Source organism: Cetorhinus maximus, chromosome X (assembly GCF_964194155.1).
Source record: "Cetorhinus maximus chromosome X, sCetMax3.hap1.1, whole genome shotgun sequence".
Taxonomy (NCBI): domain Eukaryota; kingdom Metazoa; phylum Chordata; class Chondrichthyes; order Lamniformes; family Cetorhinidae; genus Cetorhinus; species Cetorhinus maximus.
Window position 1 is genome coordinate 1,333,679 of NC_135917.1, and position 24,575 is coordinate 1,358,253.

The 24,575-nt window shown below is 42.2% G+C and overlaps 1 protein-coding gene across 1 annotated transcript; it reads right to left on the reverse strand.

The window, feature by feature from the left end:
* Positions 1-7,947: 7,947 nt before the first annotated feature.
* On the reverse strand, positions 7,948-24,488 carry tspan31 (tetraspanin 31). Its single transcript, XM_078534772.1, has 6 exons — positions 24,328-24,488; positions 16,969-17,136; positions 15,641-15,721; positions 13,305-13,445; positions 12,473-12,580; positions 7,948-11,554 (listed from the first exon to the last, which is right to left on the reverse strand). The coding sequence occupies exons 1-6, from the start codon at positions 24,388-24,390 to the stop codon at positions 11,480-11,482; spliced, it is 636 nt and encodes a 211-aa protein (XP_078390898.1). The 5' UTR covers positions 24,391-24,488; the 3' UTR covers positions 7,948-11,479.
* Positions 24,489-24,575: the final 87 nt, after the last annotated feature.

The window sequence follows — 24,575 nt, forward strand, 5'->3', positions numbered from 1 at the left end:
CCCAGCCACCTCCCACGACTGTATCAACAATCTGAGCAGAGGCAATTGAGGCACCTCAATCCACACCAACCGACCCGCCTTGTCTGACGCTGAGTTCAGGTCTGACAAACGGTCTCGTATTGGTTAATCATAAAGTTTTGTGCAATAACATACATCATGAGCTCGTACGTGTAGTCTTGAACATATCCGGTATAGCTCTGCCCCAGTGGTGCTCAGTCCATACTCGAGCACTTTATACAGCTCTGATGGGCCGGTTGATGATGAAGCGGTTCAGTTTAATGGTGGGATGCAATCGGGTTGAGGAGGGAACAGGGTTAAGCGCAGCCTGATAAATGATGCTGCCACAATATTCAACACGGACATCAATGGTTAATTCTATTGACCTAGCAACTGTTGACCAGAAGATCCGTACCTTGAGCTCCAAGCTTGAGGAAATTTTAGAACGGGGACAGGGAATTTATGACACCCAATTAAACGCAGACCAGGACATGACATGGTTAATTCAAAACCTGGCTACTGCGCTCGCAAGTCATGCGGGGACTATCAATAAATTGATCGGGAAAAATATCTCAGATGAAGCAAGCAGAAATGATGTTTGCAGCACCTATGGATCCTGGGCACTGGAACAAGCCTGGGAGAATTTAATGATGGGGTAGTTCCTTTATGGTAAACTGATGAACATTAATCTTTCATGACATAAAGATCGTGACTTGACTGGGTGCCAGCTTAGCGGTTTAACATGTATATTGAATGAATGAATGTATAGTGAATGATAATATGCTAATAGGCATTGTCTTAGTGACACCTGTTATACCTATGTCAACACCCAGCAGAGCATTGTAGAAAGTATTGGGGTGATACTGGGTGATTACTATATTAGGTACCATGACATTCCGCCATACACAGTTGACATAGAAGGGAATATAGTTAGCACCACATTAGAAGGGTGTAGTGTCGAGGCCACCGCAGGAGTAAGCGCACAACCAATATATGAGACGGAAGAAGCTAGGTGCGGGTTTAAAGCAGCAGCATATCGTACTATAGAAACTATATGGGCTGCAAAAGAACCGACCCATGTTGCATATATGGGGAATGTCAGATATTGTATTACCACGTGGCAGCAAAAGATCCAGTACAGGAACAACCAGATGTGCCCATCCACAATCATTAAGTGTGCCTACACCCACAGGTGCCAGCAAGGGTGGGGAAGGCGGAACTGGTTGAAATATGCAAGAGAGGAGCGGCTACTATTCAGGTCAATGAAAGCCTCAAGGATAACCTGACACAGTATTTGAACCAATTGTCCTATGAAATTCCCTTATTACCGAAGCACCTAACCATGATTCAGAGACAGGCTTAGCAAATGTATAGAACTGCAGCAACAGGTTAGAGCCTTGAAAGAGGATATCAAGCAAATAGATTCCTCTACATGGTGGCAGGATCTGTGGAATTGGGGCTCAACTGTACAAATACACCCGTGGATTCAGATTATCTCCCATGCCCTGGTTGTGATTCAGCTGATATTAGTTATATATTTAACATACTTGATTCATCGTACCTGAAGGTTGCAAAAGAGGTGGCGCTGGGGGAATTTTAGCAGGTGAAGAAGAGGTTTAGCAAGTCAGAGGCCTGAATTGACGGGCCAGATGATACCGGTGGTCTGACAGTACCTTATACAACCCAAAGCTGGATACCTGGCCAGTATCAATGGGTGACGGTACGTAAAGGGACAGACAGTACCACTGTAGTTGGCTACCTTGGGCTAGGCCAAGGGCCAAAAGTGGGGACTGTTGGGGGGGTATGTAGTGAGAATTGATTGAAAGGTATTTACTTAAAATCTCCAGGCAGCCAGTGCAACAGCACATTAACAGTTAAAGGTTACCAGATGAACTTTGCACACCCTTGGGGATGCAAGCACCAGAAAGGCCTTGGGAGACAGACTGGAGTCAGAGGATGACAACAAGATAGATTAAGTGTGCTCTTCAACAGATAAGGAAAGGACAGATGGTCCCAGCCGAGATAGGGGGCATGGTCTCTGTCTGGTTGAAAGGGGAATGTATGATGTATGTACCTGGTACCAGAGATATCTGTTTAATGTAAAGCTATATGCTGACAAGATTGGAATTCAAACAATGTTCTTGTTCGTGTTAAGTAGTGTATAAATAAGCTGTATACTTGTGATTTGGTAGAGTGCTACCTCAAGCAGCTTGAGGTGGATCTCTCCTTGCAATTGCTCGAATAAACGATCGTAACCTGTACCTGAGCCTTCTGTGGTCAGTTTGTCAAAGCTACCACAACAGTAGCTTATTAACCAGGATTGTAGCACAAAGTAATTGCTTTCAGTAAGGAGTGGGTCTTAACTTCTAACGGAGCAGTTCATGTTAATCATTGGTGGCAGTATTGTCAAGGGTTAGGGCTCCCCTACTCTGTTTATAATGATGGGTTAATCAGACTTGTAACTCATTTCAAGTCTCTCTGTGCCCAAACCCCCCGCTCCTGCCTTTCCCTGGGATAAATCCCCAGTTGAGGCCAGAAAGTGGTGGTCTTTTTTTTTGAATGCCATCTTCCAGTTGGGTGTGTCGGTAATTAAGGCTGATTTAAGCCTGCACTTAAAATATAGATTGGCCTTCATCTGAGGTATGGTATGAGGAACATACAAATTAGGAGCAGGAGTAGGTCTGATCACCCAGTAAAATGCTCCTGACTCATTATGGAGTGATTTGATTGGCTGAATGGCCACCTGTCATAATGACACACTTAACTCTAGATAATGCTCTACTTCTTGAGGCTAAGTTGTGAAGTAAATCTGATGTGATAAAATGGACACTACTTGTATGTGAAAACATGACAAGAATTAACATGGGAGTACGGTATAATGAATGGGATGTGGGCTTTGGTGGCTGAGCCAGCATTTATTGCCCATCCCTAAATGCCCTTAAGGTGGTGGCAGTAAGCTGCCACCTTGAACCACTGCAGTCCATGTGGTGTAGGTACACCCACAGTGCTGTTAAGGGAGTTCCAAGATTTTGACCCAGTGACAGTGATGGAATGGTGATATATTTCCAAGTCAGGATGGTGAGTGACCTGGAGGGGAACTTCCAGGTGGTGGTGTTCTCATGTGTCTGCTGCCCTTGTCCTTCTAGATGGTAGTGGTCATGGGTTTGGAAGTTGATTTAAACATACTGTTCTTGAAAATTGCCCTCGAGTCTAACACACAACTGAATGGACCATTTGGTGCCTTTTATACACAGGAAACTGTGTTTCTCGCTTGTGAAGTGAATCTCATATATAAACAGAAAATGCTGGAAACACTCAGCAGCAAGTCTGGCAGTGTCAGTGGAGAGAGAAAGATTAAACGTTTCAGGCCAATGACCCTTTGCGTACAGGATGGGGACCGCAGCTTAACGTCTCATCTGAAAGACAGAGCTTTCAGACCCTTTCCCAACACAAGCTATCAATCTTGGTTTTGGACATTTTCAATTGCCGCCGCCCCCCCCCCCCCCCCCCAGTCTCAACGGCTTTTTTTCGGGGCGGTGGTGGGGGGGGGGGGGTCGGTGGAGAGAAAGAGTTCCAGATTTCCACTCCTGTTTGTGTGAAGTAGTGCTGCCTAATCTTGCCCCTGAATGGCCTGGCTCTCATTAAAGTTCTGCCCCCTTGTTCTGAACACCCCCTACTACCACTTAAGATAAGGCACTGGTGCAAGAATTTGCCAGTGGATCCCATATGCCAACAAGGGCTCTTCATGGTTGAGAGAGATGGTGTTTGTGTCTGTTGCAAGTTGTATTGCGCACAGGTGTGATTTGTAAACAGAAAACTTGTTTTTTCAGTAATACAAGCTAGCCGATCATGACCCAAAGCCATAAATATATCAATTAATCTTAATGCTTGGAGAGACACTATTCATTGTTCTCTTGTTTAGTGTTACATTTAAATAGTGCTCTGCCTTATTGGTTGGTGCTAGTTTGAAATAAAATTCTCTTGCTGCCTAGGCTGAGATTTTAAAGCATGGAATTGTGATCAGTGACAAGTTTAGGGATTAGGTAAAGTTAGATGAACAAAGATTGAATCATGCTTATTCCATTAAATCCCAGAATATAGACTAACTTCTGGGACCATTATGCAGATTCTATCATTTACAAAGTGTTCTAGAGGATTTGGATATCTATATATGGAATGAGAAACTATTTGGAATTAGTCATCTTGGTTTCCAAGTTGGGTGAGTGTTTATTAATGGGGGATTGCTAGTTCCCAATTCATTTCCCCTCCGTGCCCCCTCCGTGCCCCCCCCCCCCCCCCCCCCCCCCCCAAACTTCCTGTCCTTAAAGACAGGATCTTGATGCTATCATGTGGAGGATGGTTATCATTATACAGCATTAGCATAAAATGAAAGGCTCGGTGATAATTGAGCAACAGAAACTTGACCCTTTGAACTTGTGGAATGCTATCTTGATCACTGAAATATTTGTGAAGGACACTCACTTTGCTGTACTATGTGGTGATTAGCTATTATTGACTACTTTGAGCTTTCCTCTGCTTTAAATGCAAGTTCTTCAGCCCTTGTGGAATTGCTTTGGCAGAGGCCCCCGGGGGAGCAGCTGGTACCCTGGAGACCTCTGCCAAAGCCATGAGCTGACAGTCAGATGATTAGGCTTGACTTGCCCTCCATCTCCCTGCAAGTACCACCTGGTCCAGAGTATTTTCCCCACAGTCGAATGCTAATTCAGGAAAGTGACACACCTACATCCAGTTGGTGGCTGAATGACCAGTGCCCCTAAATGGTTGCAGAATGAGCCAGTGATTGAAACAAACCAACTACCAGAATAGAATAAAAAGCAAAAAACTGCAGATGCTGGAAATCCAAAATAAAAATACCTGGAAAAACTCAGCAGGTCTGACAGCATCTGCGGAGAGGAACAGTTAACGTTTCGAGTCCGAATGACTCTTCGACAGAACTAAGTAAAAATAGAAAAGAGGTGAAATATAAGCTGGTTTAAGGGGAGGGTGGGACAGGTAGAGCTGGATAGAGGGCCAGTGATAGAGGGAGATATTATCTAAGGAATGTGCTAATGTGACATTAAGGGTAGAAAGCAGGACGAGCAAGGTACAGATAGCCCGGGTGGGGGAAGGCATCGAAATAGGCTAAAAGGTAGAGATAAAACAATGGATGGAAATACATTTAAAAATAATGGGAATAGGTGGGAAAAGAAAAATCTATATAAATTATTGGAAAAGGGGGAGATCGGAAAGGGGGTGGGGATGGAGGAGAGAGTTCATGATCTAAAATTGTTGAACTCAATGTTCAGTCCAGAAGGCTGTAAAGTGCCTAGTCGGAAGATGAGGTGTTGTTCCTCCAGTTTGCGTTGAGCTTCACTGGAACAATGCAGCAAGCCAAGGACCGACATGTGGGCATGAGAGCAGGGCGGAGTGTTGAAATGGCAAGCAACAGGGAGGTCTGGGTCATGCTTGCAGACAGACCGAAGGTGTTCCGCAAAGCAGTCACCCAGTCTGCGTTTGGTCTCTCCAACGTAGAGGAAACCGCATTGGGAGCAGCGAATGCAGTAGACTAAACTGAGGGAAGTGCAAGTGAAATGCTGCTTCACTTGAAAGGAGTGTTTGGGCCCTTGGATGGTGAGGAGAGGGGAAGAAAAGGGGCAGGTGTTGCACCTTCTGCGGTTGCATGGGAAGGTGCCGTGGGAGGGGGTTGAGGTGTAGGGGGTGATGGAAGAGTGGACCAGGGTGTCCTGGAGGGACAATCCCTGTGGAATGCCACTGGGGTGGGGGGGGGGGGGGGGGGGGTGAAGGGAAGATGTGTTTGGTGGAGGCATCATGCTGGAGTTGGCGGAGGATGATCCTTTGAATGCGGAGGCTGGTGGGGTGATAAGTGAGGACAAGGGGGACCCTATCATGGTTCTGGGAGGGAGAGATTAGGTCAGTAACAGTCCTGGAAACAATGGCTTGATGTTGTGGTGGGGTCATGGTCCAGGGGGAAGTTTGTCATCCTATTCTATTTAAAAGCTGTTGGTCCTGACAACTCACCTAGCTCCGACCAGTAGCTCCAAGTGCCTCAGTTGGCCAGCTCAACTTAGAGTAGACCAAGAGTAGCTGTCAGCCCCAATGTCACTGTTCAGCTCAAAAAAGAGTATTTGTAGACTGAGTAATGTTTCCTGTTTGTCACTTTCTTAGTCTTCCTCCTTCCACTGCTTAGTACACTGTGTCTACAGTGCCAATAATGCTTAAAGTTAAAATGGGACTACAACAGCAACATGCATTTATATAGCACCTCTGGTGTTACAGATCACTGAGTCAGAATTGCTATGGTAACATGCATGTTGTAGTCTGTAGCTATGGATGGTGATGGCAGAGGCTCCAATTTTCTTTCCATCACGTGGCTGACCAGGAATCTCATGCTCTTACTGCCTGCTTTGGGTGTACTGGAAGGATTTGCAAATTGAAACTACCTGTTTGGCTGTTATGAATGCAGCTTCCTTGGCCATTTAAGTCCTGGAGTGGGACTCTACCAGGATGCTACCCACTGCACCACAAAACCTCCTATTACGTGTTATACTTTGGGAATATACCACATGCATTTTACTGACCTGGTTATTCTGACCATTGGAGGGCAGCAGTGTTGGAGCCTGGTATGCAGCCAGCTCGATTGCACACTTAGTATTGTACCCGTCAATTTTTTTTTAGAATTGTTCTGTGTTCGTTCCAGCCACCTCTGAAGATTGATAGGCCAGACTTACTGCACAGTGGCACGTGTTGAAGGGATACTATGCCTTTATGAACCATCTGAGCTGAACATGTCCCTATCTCTCACTTAACGTGGGTTTGAAGTTACAGAAGCAAATAATGCAGATTCTGGAAATCCAAAATAAAACAGGTTGGAAATACTTAGCTCTGGCAACATCTGTGGAGGGAAAGAGTTGATGTTTCAGGTCCATGATCTTTCATGAACACACAGGTTAGATATGTACCAGGGTTTAAGCAAGTACAGAGGCAGAATAAGATGGGAGGGGAAAGAACGAAAGGGAAGGTCTGATTGGGTGGAAGGCTGGAGAGATTAAATGATAAAGTGACGATGGTGAAAGGCACAAAAGGGTATTGGAACAAAAAAAAGGATGGGTCTAAGAGAGTGTGAATGGAAAAGGAGAATTGGCACCAGCTACTCTCAAAATGGGAGAGGTTATGACTTGAAATTATTGAATTCAATCTTGAGTTCAGAAGGCTGTAAAGTATCTAAATGAAACAGGAGGTGCTATGAAGTTGCTGCTTGTTCACACCAAGTGGGAACCTAGAAAAACATTGGGGGGGGGTGGGGGGGGGGGAATTCTTGTTCACTTGAAAGTTTCCCCTTTTTAGATGCTGAGATCGAATATTAAGCACCCACTTCCTGCTCACTTACAATGGATTGGGAGAGCTTGCAACCTGCTACGCTGCAAAAGAAAAATATCAAACACATTAGCATCATCTTGTAGTACAATATGGTTGGGTACCATACCCCTAAACTTTTACGAAGATGACAATGGGGAGTCTCCAAAGAACAAGAGTCCTTTACACCAATTCAAAACAATGGAGATTAAGTTGGTTAAAATTTGCATGTTCTAGCAGACTTCGTACTTGATTTCTTATTGCATTTCAGAAGTCAAAATAGCCTTTCAATTTTTTTTTTTTAAAATGGCAAGATTCCCTGGACTTGCTCCTTGCCACATCTCCTTAAAGCCTCCTGGTTTTTCCTCTTGATAGGAATGCGGTTTGTATTTCCTACTAACATTCCCTTCCCTTGGGACGATCCCTGGCTTTGCTTTACAATTTGCCACAACACAACTGAGGTGAGGAATGGTGAAACCTGGATTTGTACTTCTGATACCCCACATTCCACGGTGATGCCTCTCCCTTGCCCCTAGAGTCTGACTGCCATATGCTACAAAGTATTGACAAAAAGTATTATTCATGAATTAGTAAAGCATTTATTGCAGAAGTTTGTTTTCACTTTTTATACAATAGAACATTTTAATGTTATGTATGTGTTGGCCTGAAATCCAGCTTTAAGTTTTCCACAATCATTTAAAATACACAAGGGTTGTCCTTAGAATAGGACAGTCTGTCTGAACAGGTTGTTGGTACCATTACAAATTCTTAGCAACCAAGTTTAAAGTACATCTAAATTAAAATGTCATCCTAAAAACACAGTACAGACACTTGCAGAGAAGTTTCACTAATTCCTTCCCTCTGGCAGATAAGTCAAAAGAGCCTGCAGCTACTGAGGCACAACACTACATATTTGATTCTACCCACATTTCCAGAACTGCTTAAACTATTCAAGTTGGCAAAAGAAAATTCACCCCCTGTGCCACAAGAGGCTGTTCCACAAATGTTTGTAGGATAAATGTCAACCAAACCATATACAACCTCCGCACGCATTTGGCAATCTCAACCCCCTTACCTAATGAGACGCCTTTCCTCCCAGGAACTAGTTGCGCCTTGGGAGTAAAAAAGCAACATTAAACTTTCCAAATCCACTAATACAACTCAATGCCAACATAAGTAATACCCCAACTATCTCCTTTGTGCCCTCTGCTGGATTCTCTCCATGGCTACATGTCCCTGCTATAGAGATGTGCTTTCAATTAGAGAAAAAAAATCAGGAGTGCACAGAACTCTCACCCAGTATAGAGTATCCTTACAAAATGCAATGAGGAAAATTAGCTTCAATCACACATATTTCTAAGCCAAGAGATAGACAGCCCAGCTCTGTGGATTGGGTGGGGGTGGGGATTGTTAGGTTTAATATCAATGTATATTTGAATTTCAAGCTAACATGTCATCCCTCAAAGATGACAGTTTCACTTTTGGCAAAAAACATTGATAATCTTAAATACATATACAAATTAGAAATATATACTGTAATGAGTATTCAGCAGAGGATCAAGCTTAGTATCAAAATATTCTGATGACTGAACTGTTCAAGCATTAGTAATTTCATTACTAAAACAGTACAGAATACCCGTGAGGACATAGGACACTCCTTGCAATTTGTACACAACATCCTTAATGGAGGATTAACAATTATTGCAAATTTGTTTTTGTTTTTTTAATTCATTCTCAGGGCGATTTATTGCCCATCTCAACTTGCACTGGGTGGTGGTGGCTTGCCGCATTGAACTGCTACATGTAGCACCAAGTGGTCTGCGTAGCCACTGCTGAGGTTAGATAAGAATCAGAGGCCTCAGCAAGGAAGACAGCGGCTTTCCATCCCTAAAATATACATTAGTGAACCAGTTGTTTTTAAAAAAAAATGACAGCTTTGTGATCACTTTTACTGAAAGTGCCTTATTTTGAGACTTTAAAAAAACTGAATTCAGATTCTCTAACTACCATGGTGAATTATTAGCCCAAGCTTCGGAATTACTGATTCAGTAACATAACCACTTCATTACCATAATGGTTACTATATATACACACACAAAAAAAGGAATATTTAACATTCATTCATCCACACAACATTCATATTTAATATTTTGTTAATAATGTTGGTAAAAAGCCAACTGGGTACTTTCCAAACAGCATGTAACAATGTGCACTCCCAAGTCCAAATGGTACTGTACACCTAATTAGCACAGGTTATTTTTATACCTCTAATCCTTGCATGGATCCAACTTGCAGTGTAGTTACCTATACAACTCATGTTATAACTAATTCAGATACACGCATGGAATTATCCCCCTCCTCATGGTGGCAATGAATTCTCAAACTACAATGCTGACCAACTGGCTCTGAACAGGTGTTTGGGTTAGCAACATGTGGACACAGCTGAAGATCACATCCTGCACTAACTTCTATTGTGTAGTTAGCAAAAGGTCAATCACTGGGTTCCCTTTTCACTTCACTGATAAACAAGAGGCCAAGGTCATTTTTACATGAACAAGTGAGCTATCAATATCCAAAATCTGAAGACTTGACTCCTGATTTGCTTCCTTTCTACCCCAACTGCTCAGTGAAAAAGAAAATTGAAAACATTTACACAGGGTCTTATTATTTTTAACTGAGAAAATTAAAGAATTAAAGCAGACCTATGTTAATTGAAGGGGTTCAGATTGCCAGCGGTTTGGTGATTGCATTTATCTAGTTGAGTATGGACATTATGCCCATACAAATTGGTGGCACATCATGTGAAGAGAGGTGAAGGCAGCAGACATTTCCCAACCAGCGTTTTAGACTGGATGGTGTCATTTATTAGCTCAATTACTTACAGTGTAGGGTTCTTATAATACTGATGCTGCAGTTTGTTCATAACTTGAGAAAAGACATTCCTCCATCCCCTTGCATTCTAGTTGTGTGTGGAACATAGCTTGTACAACAGGAAGAGGTGGCAGTCTAGCCTCAACTTTGACAGAATCAAAACATGGCTCCATACATCTTTAGAATGCTCCCTTAAAGAATTAGGAAGAAGGACAAAAATCTGGAACTATTATGATCATTGGCATAACTATTTTAAACACTAAACCAGACAGTTGAAAATGGACATGAGCCATTATGACAGTCTGAACCAGGACTTGAAAATAATTCTTTCAATTTAACTCTTCACATTTATTCTCTTTCCCTCCCTCCACCACCACCACCCACCCCTACCCTGACCCTGTTTCAAAGGCATTCTGCTCACTTGCAATTGCTAGATCGAGTGGCACTACAAACCTGTGGCTGTCCCACAGACAAGCGCAACTCCCAGGCTGGCCAGGATATCAGTCATGCCCCTTATGAAGCACCAACCAGAGCGTACGTGGATAAGGTGGAAAGTTAGCTTCTGCTTTGACTAACGTGTAGCCACTGAAGTTGCACATGCATTGAGAATTTGAATCAGTACAGCTGCTCAGACTGATTCCCCTATCGCAAATTAAAAACTTAAAAAGTTATCAAGTTTAAACTGATGATTGTGACAAGCGTTCCTTGTAAAAGTTCTGTATAATAAAAAGGCTCTTTCAATCAATTAAAACATTTATTTAAAAGGAGTTTCTCTCCTGCCCTCCTCAATTCCCCCCCTCCATTAACAAGCCTAAAAACTGGCTTAACATTAGTACCAGTCGTAATTATGCATTATCAGTCTGGCATACCTGACCGTATATCATGAAGAATCAGTGAGCTCCAGACTAATTTTAAAAATTATTTCAACACTTTGCACACATTTTTCAAGTTCTGGTTCTTACACTCAAATATAACCACATAACCAGGGGCTTCACATCAAGGATCGAGCACTTAATGCAGCCCAAATGTCACTCTTGTCAGCTGTGGCATCACAATAATTCGTGCAGTCTGGCCAATTTGCTCCATCCCATCATGCATTAGTGAAGGTATGTGGACATTCTTCTTCTGCCTTCCGTAGCCATGTGAGCTTCAATGAAAATAATCCCTGGGAAAGGTAATTTTTGACTAGCAGCTAGAGGATACAACGGTCATAAGAGTGCAGAGAAAGGGGAGGGTTCTACAAAAAGGCACTAGGGTTTGCTCGAGGGTCCTTCTGGTTCCTAAATCGCATAGCTAGCCAAACTCCAAGGATCTGTGGGGGTAGGAAAAAAAAAAAACACAAAATGAAGAACAGTTTTCCTTTATGTTTTTCCTCCCCTTGGTACAATACGTAACACTTGTACATAAAAAATACACTGAATATTGATATCAGAAGACTATCTATAGAGAGCATACACAAAGAACAATGGGCATCCTAGAGCAATTATTTGGCAATAATCTGATCAACAGGTTCAGATCATATCAAACTTGAGAGCAAACAATCATCCATATTTTGAAATGAGAGGATATTATAACATTTATAGTCACTCCAGGACACACATTTTGTTGCAAATTTCACAAAGCTGCTTTGATCATTAACAGCTCTGTGCAGAAATTGACCCTTGGGCCACTCATCGTTGATGTCGATGATTAAGGGATTAATAATTGTGGCTGTTGAGTCACAAATCTATTTTTAAGATTGCAGTTGATCACCAAGGATATTGGATTTGTAAATGTTTTATTTTGCCACTTGCTGCAGCCCCTCAAGATTCCTCCTCAGATAGATCTTCCATGGCTTTGCTTATGGTTAGGCTGATATTTGGAGCTCCATTTCCCATGCTTACCACTGCCCCGCTCCAAGGTCTAGGTCAGGCAGTCATCCCTACTGGTGCTACTGCTTGGGTTGAAGGGCACCTCTCAACCTAATGTCAAAGAACCAGGTTTTCAGAATCTCATTTATATTTTAGAAACATCCAGTAAAACTGCTGAGGAAAAACTGAAATAGCCCAAGACTGGATTGTTGGCCACCCCATGTGGCATCCGTGAGCTTTAGGATTTCACACCCAGAACGAAGATCTGCAATGGTTCACACTGATAGGAAACCAATTTTTTTTTATTTAAAAACCATAACTTCACAAGATATTTCAGAAGGTGCAAATCCACTGTTACTTTATAATGCAACAAACCTCACCTCGGTGAAGCTGAAGAAAAGTCCCACTCCACCCAGGATCCTCAGAGCCTGGCGAGAATGTGTCAGCATGACATTACCACAAATTTTACAACCAGTTTGTTTGCAGGGCTGTCAAAAAAAAAAAATTAGACACACTGCATTTGAAAGGCAAGCTTAAAACATTTTCACCAGGCAAGAAAGATTACACAGACACTCTTAATAAGACGACATCTATGCAGCAGTTACAATTATTTTCTGTGTCGCATTTACTCAATAACTACAGAAGATTCCTTTCAAAGATTAACCTTTTGCCTCAATTATATTTAGTTTGTGGGCATTTCATTGAATAGCATAAAGGTGCAGAGTTACATAGAAGAGTCTGTTTTAAACTTATTGTTTGGGATGGGTGAGATTTGGGGAACTTCAATGCCCTCTTTTTGTTCACGTGACTCAACAACCTGCTCCCAGGCCACCAATACATTTTGTCACCAGGGATAGTCTCAAGGATGATTGATTATTTAACCTTCCCTCCACCACCCCCCTACCACCACCAGCACCACAAGAGTGAAATCTTGACTCAAACCTGTACTCATTCCCAAATTGTGGCAGTGACCTATTTATTTCTACACAGGTAATTTCAAATGAAGACTCAAGTGGATGAATAGTAACTTGATATCATATTTCTGACAACAAATAAATAGATTGGTGGTGTGCAATATAGGTCCATTTCCTGGAACTTCTATGGAGCAAGTACATACTGAATGTTACCCCTTAACACTGTCCAGGGAACACTCACTTTGCTGACTGCATGCCTTTACACAACACCAATAACCCAACAAGAAAAATTACTTACCATTTTACACAATGAATAGTCTGACATGTAGGTGGCAATATTCTCTGTATCATTCATAAATCCACAGCAATTCAGCTGCTGTTCTAGATCTTGTCTGGTTGCATCTGACATTCTGTTCCAGGTCAATTTTAGCAGGTGCTCCTAAACAATAACAAAAAAAAAAATCAATGTTACACAACACATTGACTTCCAATGAGTCATTTTTGACATTTACCATGTGGCCCTAAGTGTAGCAGCAATCCAAATGGGTGGGGTGGATTGTCAATGAGGTTGGCTACGAAGTTTGGACTTCAGTTCCAGACCAAAGTGTTTAAGCAGTGATGAAGTTCTTTTCCCCAATGTCCCGTTAGCTTTTGTAGAAACTCATTTCGGGGAAGGTGTAGTTTTGAATATTTACAGCACTAACCTCTGCTCAATTTCAAAGTTCCCATTCCTATTGGAAGATCAAGAGGGCAGAGCAAGAGACAGTAAGTGCTTTATTGCTGGGTCCCAGTCTAGGAGTTTGAGCCCATTAATCTAAGCTTACATGCCAATGCAGGACTGAACTGAGTGCTATGGTGAAAGTGCTAATTTCTGATAAAGATGGATCTTGGTTTAATGCCTTAACATTCAGGTGAACTTTAAAGATCCCATTGCACTAACGAAGTACAGAATTCTCCCAGTGCTCTGGCAAACGTTCTTCCGTTAATCAACACCACAAAAAAATCATGTATAAAGTCATGTATAAAATCCTGGTTTAAAAAGAATGTGTGCTAAAAAGAGACTAGCACACACTTCCCTCCCTTCCATTAATAACATTAAAAAAAGAGAGGTCATGATCCCCATCTGTCTGGGTTAGATTCCAACGTCAGTCCGACAGATGAAAAATAAACTGTTTACCACAATGTGTGGCACAGAGGATCCTTTCTTTAGTAGTGGTGAAAGGATTGCTCTGCTAATTTCCCACCTTTAAAATAAGCAGTTCCAACTCTGATCAGCTTCTCATCAGTCTCTCCACATCATTTGGCTTTTTTTTAAAAAATTGTTTTCCGCACAAGTGAACAACAGCCATAGCAAGTGTAGCTCAGGTCACATTCAAAAGGCGTGAAATCTACCCACACATGTCCAATTGGCAAGTGCCTCTATTCCTACAGTGGATCTTTTATGACTGCCTTTGGGATCTGTGCATAAGGTTATAAAGAGAGCATTTTAAAGAGGTTCGCAATAAACGAAGGAGCATTTAAATAAAAAAAAACACGCTTGGAGACAGTGACATACTAGAGGGTCTTAACCTGGCAACCAACACAAAATGGGATTTGTTGCGATTACATTATGTCAGCTAGTTTTACGGATTTAATTTCCTTGAATACCTGTAACAAGATGAATTAAATATTTACGTTTAACCAATATTATAATTTTAGTGACTTACCATGAAATAAGCCTGCCTGCACAGAAGCATTGCAGTGTTTGAATTTTCAAATATCAGATTAGTAAAATTCACCAGATTAAGTGCAAGATATAATGCTGTTATATAAAGAGAGCTATTAATCTGAAGTAGGCAATAGTAATTTCAGATTTTCTCCCCTACATTAAAAATTACATTGTGTGTGCATCTCAGTTCAAAAATGCATCACCCAGTCCTGAGCCACAAAAACAAGGAAGATCTCAGAGTTACCCCCTTGCGTGTCCCAAGTTAGCTGCTCTCAGGTAGGACGGAGGTACGGGTGCGACAACCAGCCTCTGCCTCTGGACTAGGAAGGGGTTTCTTAGCTCCCATTTCTGAAACCTCCCAGTGACTCCTACGGAGACATGATGCATGTCATGCATCAAGAGCAGAACTCAGTTTCTAGGAGTGGGCAGGGGAAAATGGTCCTATCAGCAATCTCTATTCCAAAATAGCCTGTAACGTGTGGGGTGTGAACTTAGACCCATCTTGTAGTAAATGCTGGCAGGAAAGTTAACTTTGAAAGGGTAAAAAAAATCTTGGATGCTCAAAAAAAGACAGAAAATGCTGGAAAAACTCAGCAAGTCAGACAGCATCTGTGGAGGGAGGAAAGTTGGTGACCTTTTGCCATATACCAACATTGAATGCTGTGTTTAGAATAGTACAAGAAAAGAAAAATACTCTTATCCAAAAACTCACCATGCATTTAAAACAGTTTTTATACAGTTGGAAATAGATCACTCCATTCATACTCCTGCAGGGGATATATTATAGGATAAGCAGTAGGTTCCAGAGATTGTTGTCTGGACTTGCCGAGTTTCCTACATCATATTCATCATTTGCAACAGGCCAGACCTTCCTCGAAGGGCAACCACAACACAACACATTTGTAGTAACATGTAGCAAAAGGTACCTGTTGACTTCGGTTGAGAGCCAGGCATGAGCAGGAGACTCCAAACTGAATCAAAAAGACCAGAAATAAAATAACCATGTACTGGAGTGAAAGCAAAGTCAAGGAAACAAGGAGGGAAAATTAATGGAAATAAAAATTACTGCTGAAAAAAAAAAATTCAGATTATCACTGGAATGTATACTTTATTTACAAAGTTTTCTCAAAGCTCAGTTCTAATATTTCCTTCTGGTGACATTTTCAGTTTATGAACACTTGACTATTGTTTTCACTTTGTCTCTACATCAAATGCTCTCAAGTAAGACAGAGCACAGATTAAATGCAGAGCAAAGGCTATACCTACAGTGTACCAATATTGTGCCTTAAACCCAAACTTCAGAAGAAACACACTAAAGCTCTCCCATCCCATCCCATTAACTGGGTTGGCACTGCCCCAATCTATCACAGACCGCACAAGAGGCTTTAATGTGCAGTGACACTGTGGTACACCTCAGTTTTTCCCCTTAAAAACTTTGCCTGTTATACCACAGGCAATTTAATATCTGCTCACGCATTTCATTTCGTAAACTGGTCCCTCAAACACACCTCCATTATTAACATAGATGCAGCTTTATCAGCAGGTTTTAGTGTAATTGTATCAATACTTTATAGGAAAAAAGTATACTTGTTTTTAATGCAGTCAAGTATTGTGCCAGCATGTGTTAAATCATCAAAATTGTTTCAATCAGTGCACCTCAAAGAGGCTATACAGTGTGAATATTTCATCCATCGCGTATTGCACTTCACCAAAATCCTAACAATAGCAGCCATAGCATCAGTAACAAGCACTGTTCCAAGCCATATCTTTAACACAGAATTGCTCCCACAAATGCTTAAGAAACATGATGGTTGCTTCTCAGTTTATTCACGCAGCAAGTGACTCACAAAGGCTACTCCCATCATTGAGTTTGGGATTACTGGTGTCAGAATAATCAGCCCGATTTTCAATTCAAATACAACTCTGGGTCTTTTTGGCAGAAGGTTTAAAGCAAGCTTCAGTACGATTCTTCAGTTATCCTTTAAGGATTATCGCTGCATTTTCCTTTTTCCACAGAAACTCAAAGGATTAAGATCCTAATCGCAGCCTAGGCTCTGTGGGAAGTAGTGAACACAGGCCAGGCATTTCTATACAGGTCCAAGAATCACTTTTACTAACCTTCTAGTGGGCAGTTTCACTGACATTAAAGAACGAGGAGTGGGACATCAACCTAATTGGTTACAAACGGAAGAATAGCTTACAAGAGTCATATTCAATTTGGTTTTAAAGGCCAAAGAAATCAGTGAAAGGATACAAAGAACAGCATGACCTGATGGTGATTGACTGCTCCGATGAGTCCGACAACAGCTATAAGAAGCAGGAAGACTCCCACAGCAATGACTCCACCAATGACGTTTATACTGGAAACAATGCCGTAACTTTTGCCCCATGCTGCTACTCCGATAAGTAACAGTCCAACAAGCTGCAAGAGAAACAGGAATAGCTGTCATGTCCAGATAGTGGCGATTCACATTACTCTGGAATAGTGCTAGCATATTATAAACGAGAAAAACAAATGCCACACGTCCTCAAGATTTCCCAAAGCATTTTATAACCACAACTAACTTTGAGGTTAGGTAGACAAACGAAAGGAGGGCAGAGTGGGATCACAACTGAACGCATTCTCACCAGACATTTACACAACACCTTTCAGTAGGGGGTCACTGAACTGTGCAAGAACTCGCTAATGCAAGGCACTGAGGCCAGCAATGGTGCCCCTAACCACCAATAACTCAGCATGGAAGCAGTAATTGAATCAGAGATTTTCCCATCTGTATGATCCGGTTCCAACTTAGGCACTAAAGGGAGGTCTCCTTCGTTTCCTTTCATATTAAATTGCAGTGTGTTCTATTTTGTCATTATGCATGGTAGCATCAGGATTTCTTTCATTCTTTTACAAAGCTTTTCAGTCAACCCTGCTCATCTCTCCCTTACCCTGTAAGGCTCCTTGGGATGTTGATATTAAAGGCTCTATATAAACGCATACTGTTGTTGTATGACCAGAGCAAAAATACTAACCTTTGCACCAGCCATTATGTCAGCTACGTGACTAAACAGATGCAAATACCAAAGATCACCATACTGCATAAATCGATCAGGCAAAGGTTAATCCCTCACAAGTAGTTAGATAACATTCAAATTTAATCAAGTGTTAGAATTGCTTTAGCATGTTAGAGATCTACCTAAATATAGTATTTCATTGCCAATTAGATCTTCTGTCTTTTTGATTTTTTTTTTGCAAAACTTCTCTGCACATATGTATAAACTCTCCTATCCATATTCACAACCATCCCCTTGGCTTTGCCATCTCTAGTGGTCACAACTCCCATAGTTTTTATCACAGACAAGCCCATTGTACCCTTCACATCCCCCTTTGACCTTCCAACCCCACTGCCTTCTCTGTCTAGCCCTGGGGAAAATAAAACTCCCCCAATGTCACTTACAACTGCTAACTAAATCCCAACTGCCTTGACCTGGCTCTTCATTCACCACATTTGGAAATAAAAACACACGGATCTTTGAATATAATTAATTCCACAATTCCAAACAAAGGAAATGTCTTTCCCTGGCCAGGTCTTCCAATATTCCCCCCAAGGGAAAAAGCTGCAATGGAACTAAGCATCCAAAACATTATTACCAATAACATTATGCTTTCACTATCAGAATAGCAAAAATTTGAAGCAACATTTGACCTAACAATTGTGCAGGTCAGACGATTGCTGTTTTTTAATATTGCCCAAAGAATGATTAAAAGATTGATTAGGAAGGAAAAATGAGAGAAAGCTAGCAAGAAATATGACGACAGATAGTAAGAGTTTCTAATATTTTAAAAAGCAAAGTTAACAAAATGAGCATTGGCCCTAGAGAAAGTGAGTCTGGGGAGTTAATAATGGAAAATAAGGAGATGGCAGATGAATCAAACGGGTATTTTGCATCAGTCTTCACTATAGAGGATACAAGTAACATCCCAGAAATAGCAGTAAATCAGGAAATGGAAGGGAGGGAGGAACTCATGGAAAATTACAATCACCAGGGAAGTAAGCGGTACTTAAATTGTTGAAACTGTGGGTTGACAAACCCAAGTCCTAATGGACTTCATCCCAGTGCCTTGAAAGAAATGACCAGTGAGATGGTTGATGCGTTGGTTTTAATTTTCCAAAATTCACTACATTCAGGGAAGGTTTCATTAGATTGGAAAATAGCTAATGCAACTCTTCACAGAATCACAGTTTCTTATTCAAAAAGGGAAGGAGACAGAAAGCAGGAAACTATAGGCCAGTTAGCTTAACATCTGTCATAGGGAAAATGTTCGAAGCTATTATTGAAGGCGTTATAACAGGGCACTTAAATACATTCAAGGTAATCAGGCAGAGTCAACATGGTTTTGTGAAAGGGAAGTCACATTTAACCAATTTATTGAAATTCCTGGAAGTAGTAACAGGTGCTGTGGATAAAGGGGAACCAGTGGATGTACTGTACTTAGATTTTCAGAAGACATTTGATAAGGTGCCACATCAAAAGGTTATTGCAGAAAATAAAAGCTCATGCTGTAGGGGGTAACATATGGCATGGATAGAAGATTGGCTAGCTAACAGGAAACAGTAGGCATAATTGGGTCATTTTCTGGTTGGTAAGATATGACGAGTAGTGTGCCACAGAGATCAGTGCTGGGGCCTCAACCTTTTAACAATTTATATAAATAACTTGGATGAAGGGAGTGAAGGTACGGTTGCTAAATTTGAAAAGATAGGAAAGAAAGTAATTTGTGAAAAGGACATAAGGAGGCTACAAAAGTATATAGATAGGTTAGCTGAGTGGGCAAAGACATGACAAATGGAGTATAGACCATAAGACATAGGAGCAGAAATTAGGCCATTCAGCCCATCGAGTCTGCTCCGCCATTCAATCATGGCTGATAAGTTTCTCAACCCCATTCTCCCGCCTTCTCCCCGTAACCTTTGATACCCTTACCAATCAAGAACCTATCTATCTCGGTCTTAAACTCAATGACCTGGCCTCCACAGCCTTCTGTGGCAATAAATTCCATAGATTCACCACTCTCTGGCTAAAGAAGTTTCTCCTCATCTCTGTTCTAAAAGGTCTTCCCTTTACTCTGAGGCTGTGCCCTCGGATCCTAGTCTCTCCTACTAATGGAAACATCTTCCCCACGTCCACTCTATCCAGGCCTTTCAGTATTCAGTAAGTTTCAATCAGATCCCCCCTCATCCTTCTAAATTCCATCGAGTATAGACCCACAGTCCTCAAACGTTCCTCATATGTTAAGCCTTTCATTCCTGGGATCATTCTCATGAACCTCCTCTGGACTCTCTCCAGGGCCAGAACATCCTTCCTGAGATACGGGGCCCAAAATTGCTCACAATATTCTAAATGTGGTCTGACCAGAGCATTATAAAGCCTCAGCAGCACATCCCTGCTTTTATATTCTAGTCCTCTCAAAATAAATGCCAACATTACATTTGCCTTCCTAACTACCAACTCAACCTGCAAGTTAACCTTAAGAGAATCCTGGACTAGGACTCCCAAGTCCCTTTGCACTCCAGATTTCGGAATTCTCTCCCCATTTAGAAAATAGTCTATGCCTCTATTCTTCCTACCAAAGTGCATGACCTCACACTTCCCCACGTTGTATTCCATCTGCCACTTCTTTGCCCATTCTCCTAACCTGTCCAAATCATTCTGCAGCCTCCCCGCCTCCTCAATACTACCTGTCCCTCCACCTATCTTTGTATCATCTGCAAACTTAGCCAGGATGCCCTCAGTTCCTTCATCGAGATCATTAATGTATAAAGTGAAAAGTTGTGGTCCCAACACTGACCCCTGCGGAACGCCACTAATCACCGGCCGCCATCCTGAGAAGGACCCCCTTATCCCCACTCTCTGCCTCCTGCCAGACAGCCAATCTTCTATCCATGCTGATACCTTGCCTCTAACACCATGGGCTCTTATCTTACTGAGCAGCCTCCTGTGCGGCACCTTGTCAAAGGCCTTCTGGAAGTCCAAGTAGATAACATCCATTGGCTCTCCTTTGTCTAAACTACTCGTTACCTCCTCAAAGAATTCTAACAGATTTGTCAGGCATGACCTCCCCTTGATGAAACCATGCTGACTTTGCCCTATTTTATCATGCACTTCCAAGTATTCTGAAAACTCATCCTTAATAGGACTCTAAAATCTTACCAACGACCGAGGTCAGGCTAATCGGCCTGTAATTTCCCATCTTTTGCCTCACTCCCTTCTTAAACAGGGGGGTTACATTAGCGATTTTCCAGTCCTCTGGGACCCTCCCTGACTCCAGTGATTCCTGAAAGATCACCACTAACACCTCCACTATCTCTTCAGCTATCTCCTTCAGAACTCTGGGGTGTAATGCATCTGGCCCAGGTGATTTATCCACCTTCAGACCTTTCAGTTTTCCTAGCACCATCTCCTTGGTAATGGCCACCATACTCACCTCTGCCTCCCGACTCTCTTGAACTTTGGGGATGTTACTCGTGTCTTCCACCGTGAAGACTGACGCAAAGTACCTATTCAGTTCCTCCGCCATTTCTTTGTTCCCCACTACTACTTCTCCAGCGTAATTTTCCAGCGGCCCAATGTCCACTTTTGCCTCTCTCTCACCCTTTATATATCTAAAAAAACTCTTGCAATCTTCTTTTATATTACTGGCTAGTTTACCCTCATATTTAATCTTCTCCCTCCTTATTTCTTTTTTACTTGTCCTCTGTTGGTCTTTGTAGGCTTCCCAATCCCCTGGTTTCCCACTACTCTTCGCCGCATTGTATGCTTTCTCTTTAGCTTTTATGCCGTCCCTGACTTCCCTTGTCAGCCATGGTTGCCTCGTCCTCCCTTTAGTATGCTTCTTCTTCCTAGGAATGAATTTTTGCTGTGTCCCCCAAAGTATAATGTGGGAAAATGTGAAATTGCCCATTTTGGCAGGACGAGAAGATGATTATCTAAATAGTGAGAGATTGCAGAGCTCAGATGCAGGGGGAATCTAGATGTCCTCATGCATGAAATCACAAAAGGTTAGTATGCAGGTACAGCAAGTAATTAGCAAAGCTAATAGAATGTTATCATGTATTGAGAGGAGAATTGAATACAAGAGTAGGGAGGTTATGTTTCAATTATACAGGGCACTGGTGAGACCACATCAGGCAAATGGAGTATAATGTGGGAAAGTGTGAAATTGTCCATTTTGGCAGGAAGAACAAAAGAGGCATATTATCTAAATGGAGAGATATTGCAGAGCTCTGAGACGCAGAGAGATCTGGGTGTCCTAGTGCAGGAGTTGCAAAAATCTAGTATGCAGGTACAAGTAATTAGGAAAGCTGATAGAATGTTATCATTTATTGCAAGGGGAATTGAATACAAAAGTAGGGAGGTTATGCTTCAGTTGTACAGAGCACTAGTGAGACCACAACTGGAGTACTGTGTACAGTACTGGTCTCCTTATTTAAAAGGAAAGATGCAAATACATTATAAGCAGTTCAGAGAAGGTTTCCTAGACTAACACCAGGAATGGGCGGGTTGTATTATGGAGGAAAGGCTGGACAAGCTGGGCTTGTATCCACTGAAGTTTAGAAGAGTAAGAGGCAACTTGATTGAAACATAAAAGATCCTGAGGGGACTTGACAGGATGGATGTGGAGAAGATGTTTCCTCTTGTGGGAGAACCTACAACTAGGGGCCGCTGGTTAAAAATAAGGGGTCGCCCATTTAAGACAGATGAGGAAAAATTTCTCTCTCAGAGGGTTGAGACACTTTGGAACTCTCTTCCCCAAAAGGTGGTTGAGACAGAGTCTTTGAATATCTTTAAGGCAGAAGTAGGTAGATTCTTGATTAGCAAGAGGGTGAAAGGTTATCAAGGGTAGGCAGGAATGTGAAGTTGAGGTTACATTCAGATCAGCCATGATCTTACTGAATGGCAAAGCAGGCTTGAGGGACTGAGTGGCCTACTCCTGTCCTAATACATATGTTTGTATTAATGATTCACACATTATTTTTTAAGCATCACTGAAAGCAGCAATCATTTTACTAAAGATATGTAACTATGCTATTTGATCCTCCAAACATATTTTGGTGGGGGGGGGGGAAACCGCTGCCAGATGATTGGAGAATTGCAAATGTTCAAAAAAAAAGGTGCAAGAATCAACTCAGACCCAGGGTAATGCTCTGGGGACCCAGGTTCCAATCCCACCATGGCAGACGGTGAAATGTGATTTCAATAAAAATCTGGAATTAAAAGTCTGATCATCACTATGAAACCATTGTCGATTGTTGTAAAAACCCATCTGGTTCACTAACGTCCTTTAGGCAAGGAAATCTGCCATCTTTACCTGGTCCGACCTACATGTGACTCCAGACCCACAGCAATGTGGTTGACTCTTAGGTGATCTCTGAACAAGGGCAATTGGGGATGAGCAACAAATGCTGGCCTAGCCAGCGATGCCCACATCCCAGCACCGAATAAAAAATTTTAAAAACTCTAAGTACAAGGTCAGTTTGTTTAACCCCCATGTTGGGAAAGCTTTTAGAAACAACAATCCAGAACAAAATTAACAGTCACTTGGACAAATGTGGTTCAATCAAGGAAAGCCGGCATGGATTTGTGCTAATGAGAATGGCTTCTCCCTTCACAAGGGTCGAGAACCAGAGGACACTGGTTCTTTTGCCAGTCACCCTTAAACCAAAGGTAACATGAGGTAAAATATTTTAAAATAAAAACAGAAATGCTGGAAAAACTCAGCAGGTCTGACAGCATCTGTGGAGAGAGAATCAGTTAACATTAGCTCTGAAGAAGGGTCGTACAGACTCAAAGAGAAGTAGAAATGTGCACACAGTAAGCACTATGACTTTTGGAGTGCTTACCCCCAAGTCTGTATCTTCAGAGCTAAAGTTCTTCAGAGCTAAAGAGGAGAAATGTGCACACAGAGTACTGACCATTGTTCTGCTTTTAACACATTCTGCTTTCTTATCTTTATGCCACTGTCAGCACCCCCTTTAGCCCTTACCACTGCCATTAACACTCCCTTTGTCTTTTCACCATGACATCTTGTCAATCTCTCCTTAGCCACCACCTATCGCTGGCCTTCACTTGTTCCACCCCCCCCCCCCCTTTAAACAGTATAAATTATCACATTTCTACTTCTCTTTAGCTCTGAAGAGTCATGCAGACTCAAAACATTAACGCTGTTTCCCTCACCACAGATGCTGTTAGACTTGAGTTTTCCAACATTTTCTGTTTTTATCTCAGATTTCCAGCATCCACAGTATTTTGCTTTTAACTTGAGAGTGCCGTGGAGGCAGATTCAATCAAAACATTCAAAGGGAACTGGATAACTACTTGAATAGAAGAAAAACTACAGGGTTACGAGGAAAAGGCGGAATGGAACTAAATGGGCTGAACGGCCTCATTCTGTACTGTAAACGCTCTATGATTTTATGCTTTTCTTGTTGCTGCCCGTCAGCGAGTTTGGGAGGGAGGGTTGCTGCGCATGCTCCAAGTCCCGGGTCGGAATTGTTCGGTACAGGAGCCGCCTCAAAGACCGAGATCGCGCCGGCCTGCACAAAGCCTCAGTACCCGCTCCACTTACTATGTACACCACATTTAAAGCGATGAGTGCATTCTTGGAACAAGTGAAGCCGCCGCAAACCATTCTCACTGCTGCCTGTATCGGCTCCTTCCTTCCCGCAATCAACCGCCAGGCTCCCTCAGGCCCCAGTTATACCGTCATCCATGACGCAGTTTCAGCTCGCAGCTCATTGGTACTGCAACAGTCCCCGTGACAGCCGCTCCAACTTCTCATTGGCTGACCCCTCTGTCAATCACCCGGACCAAATA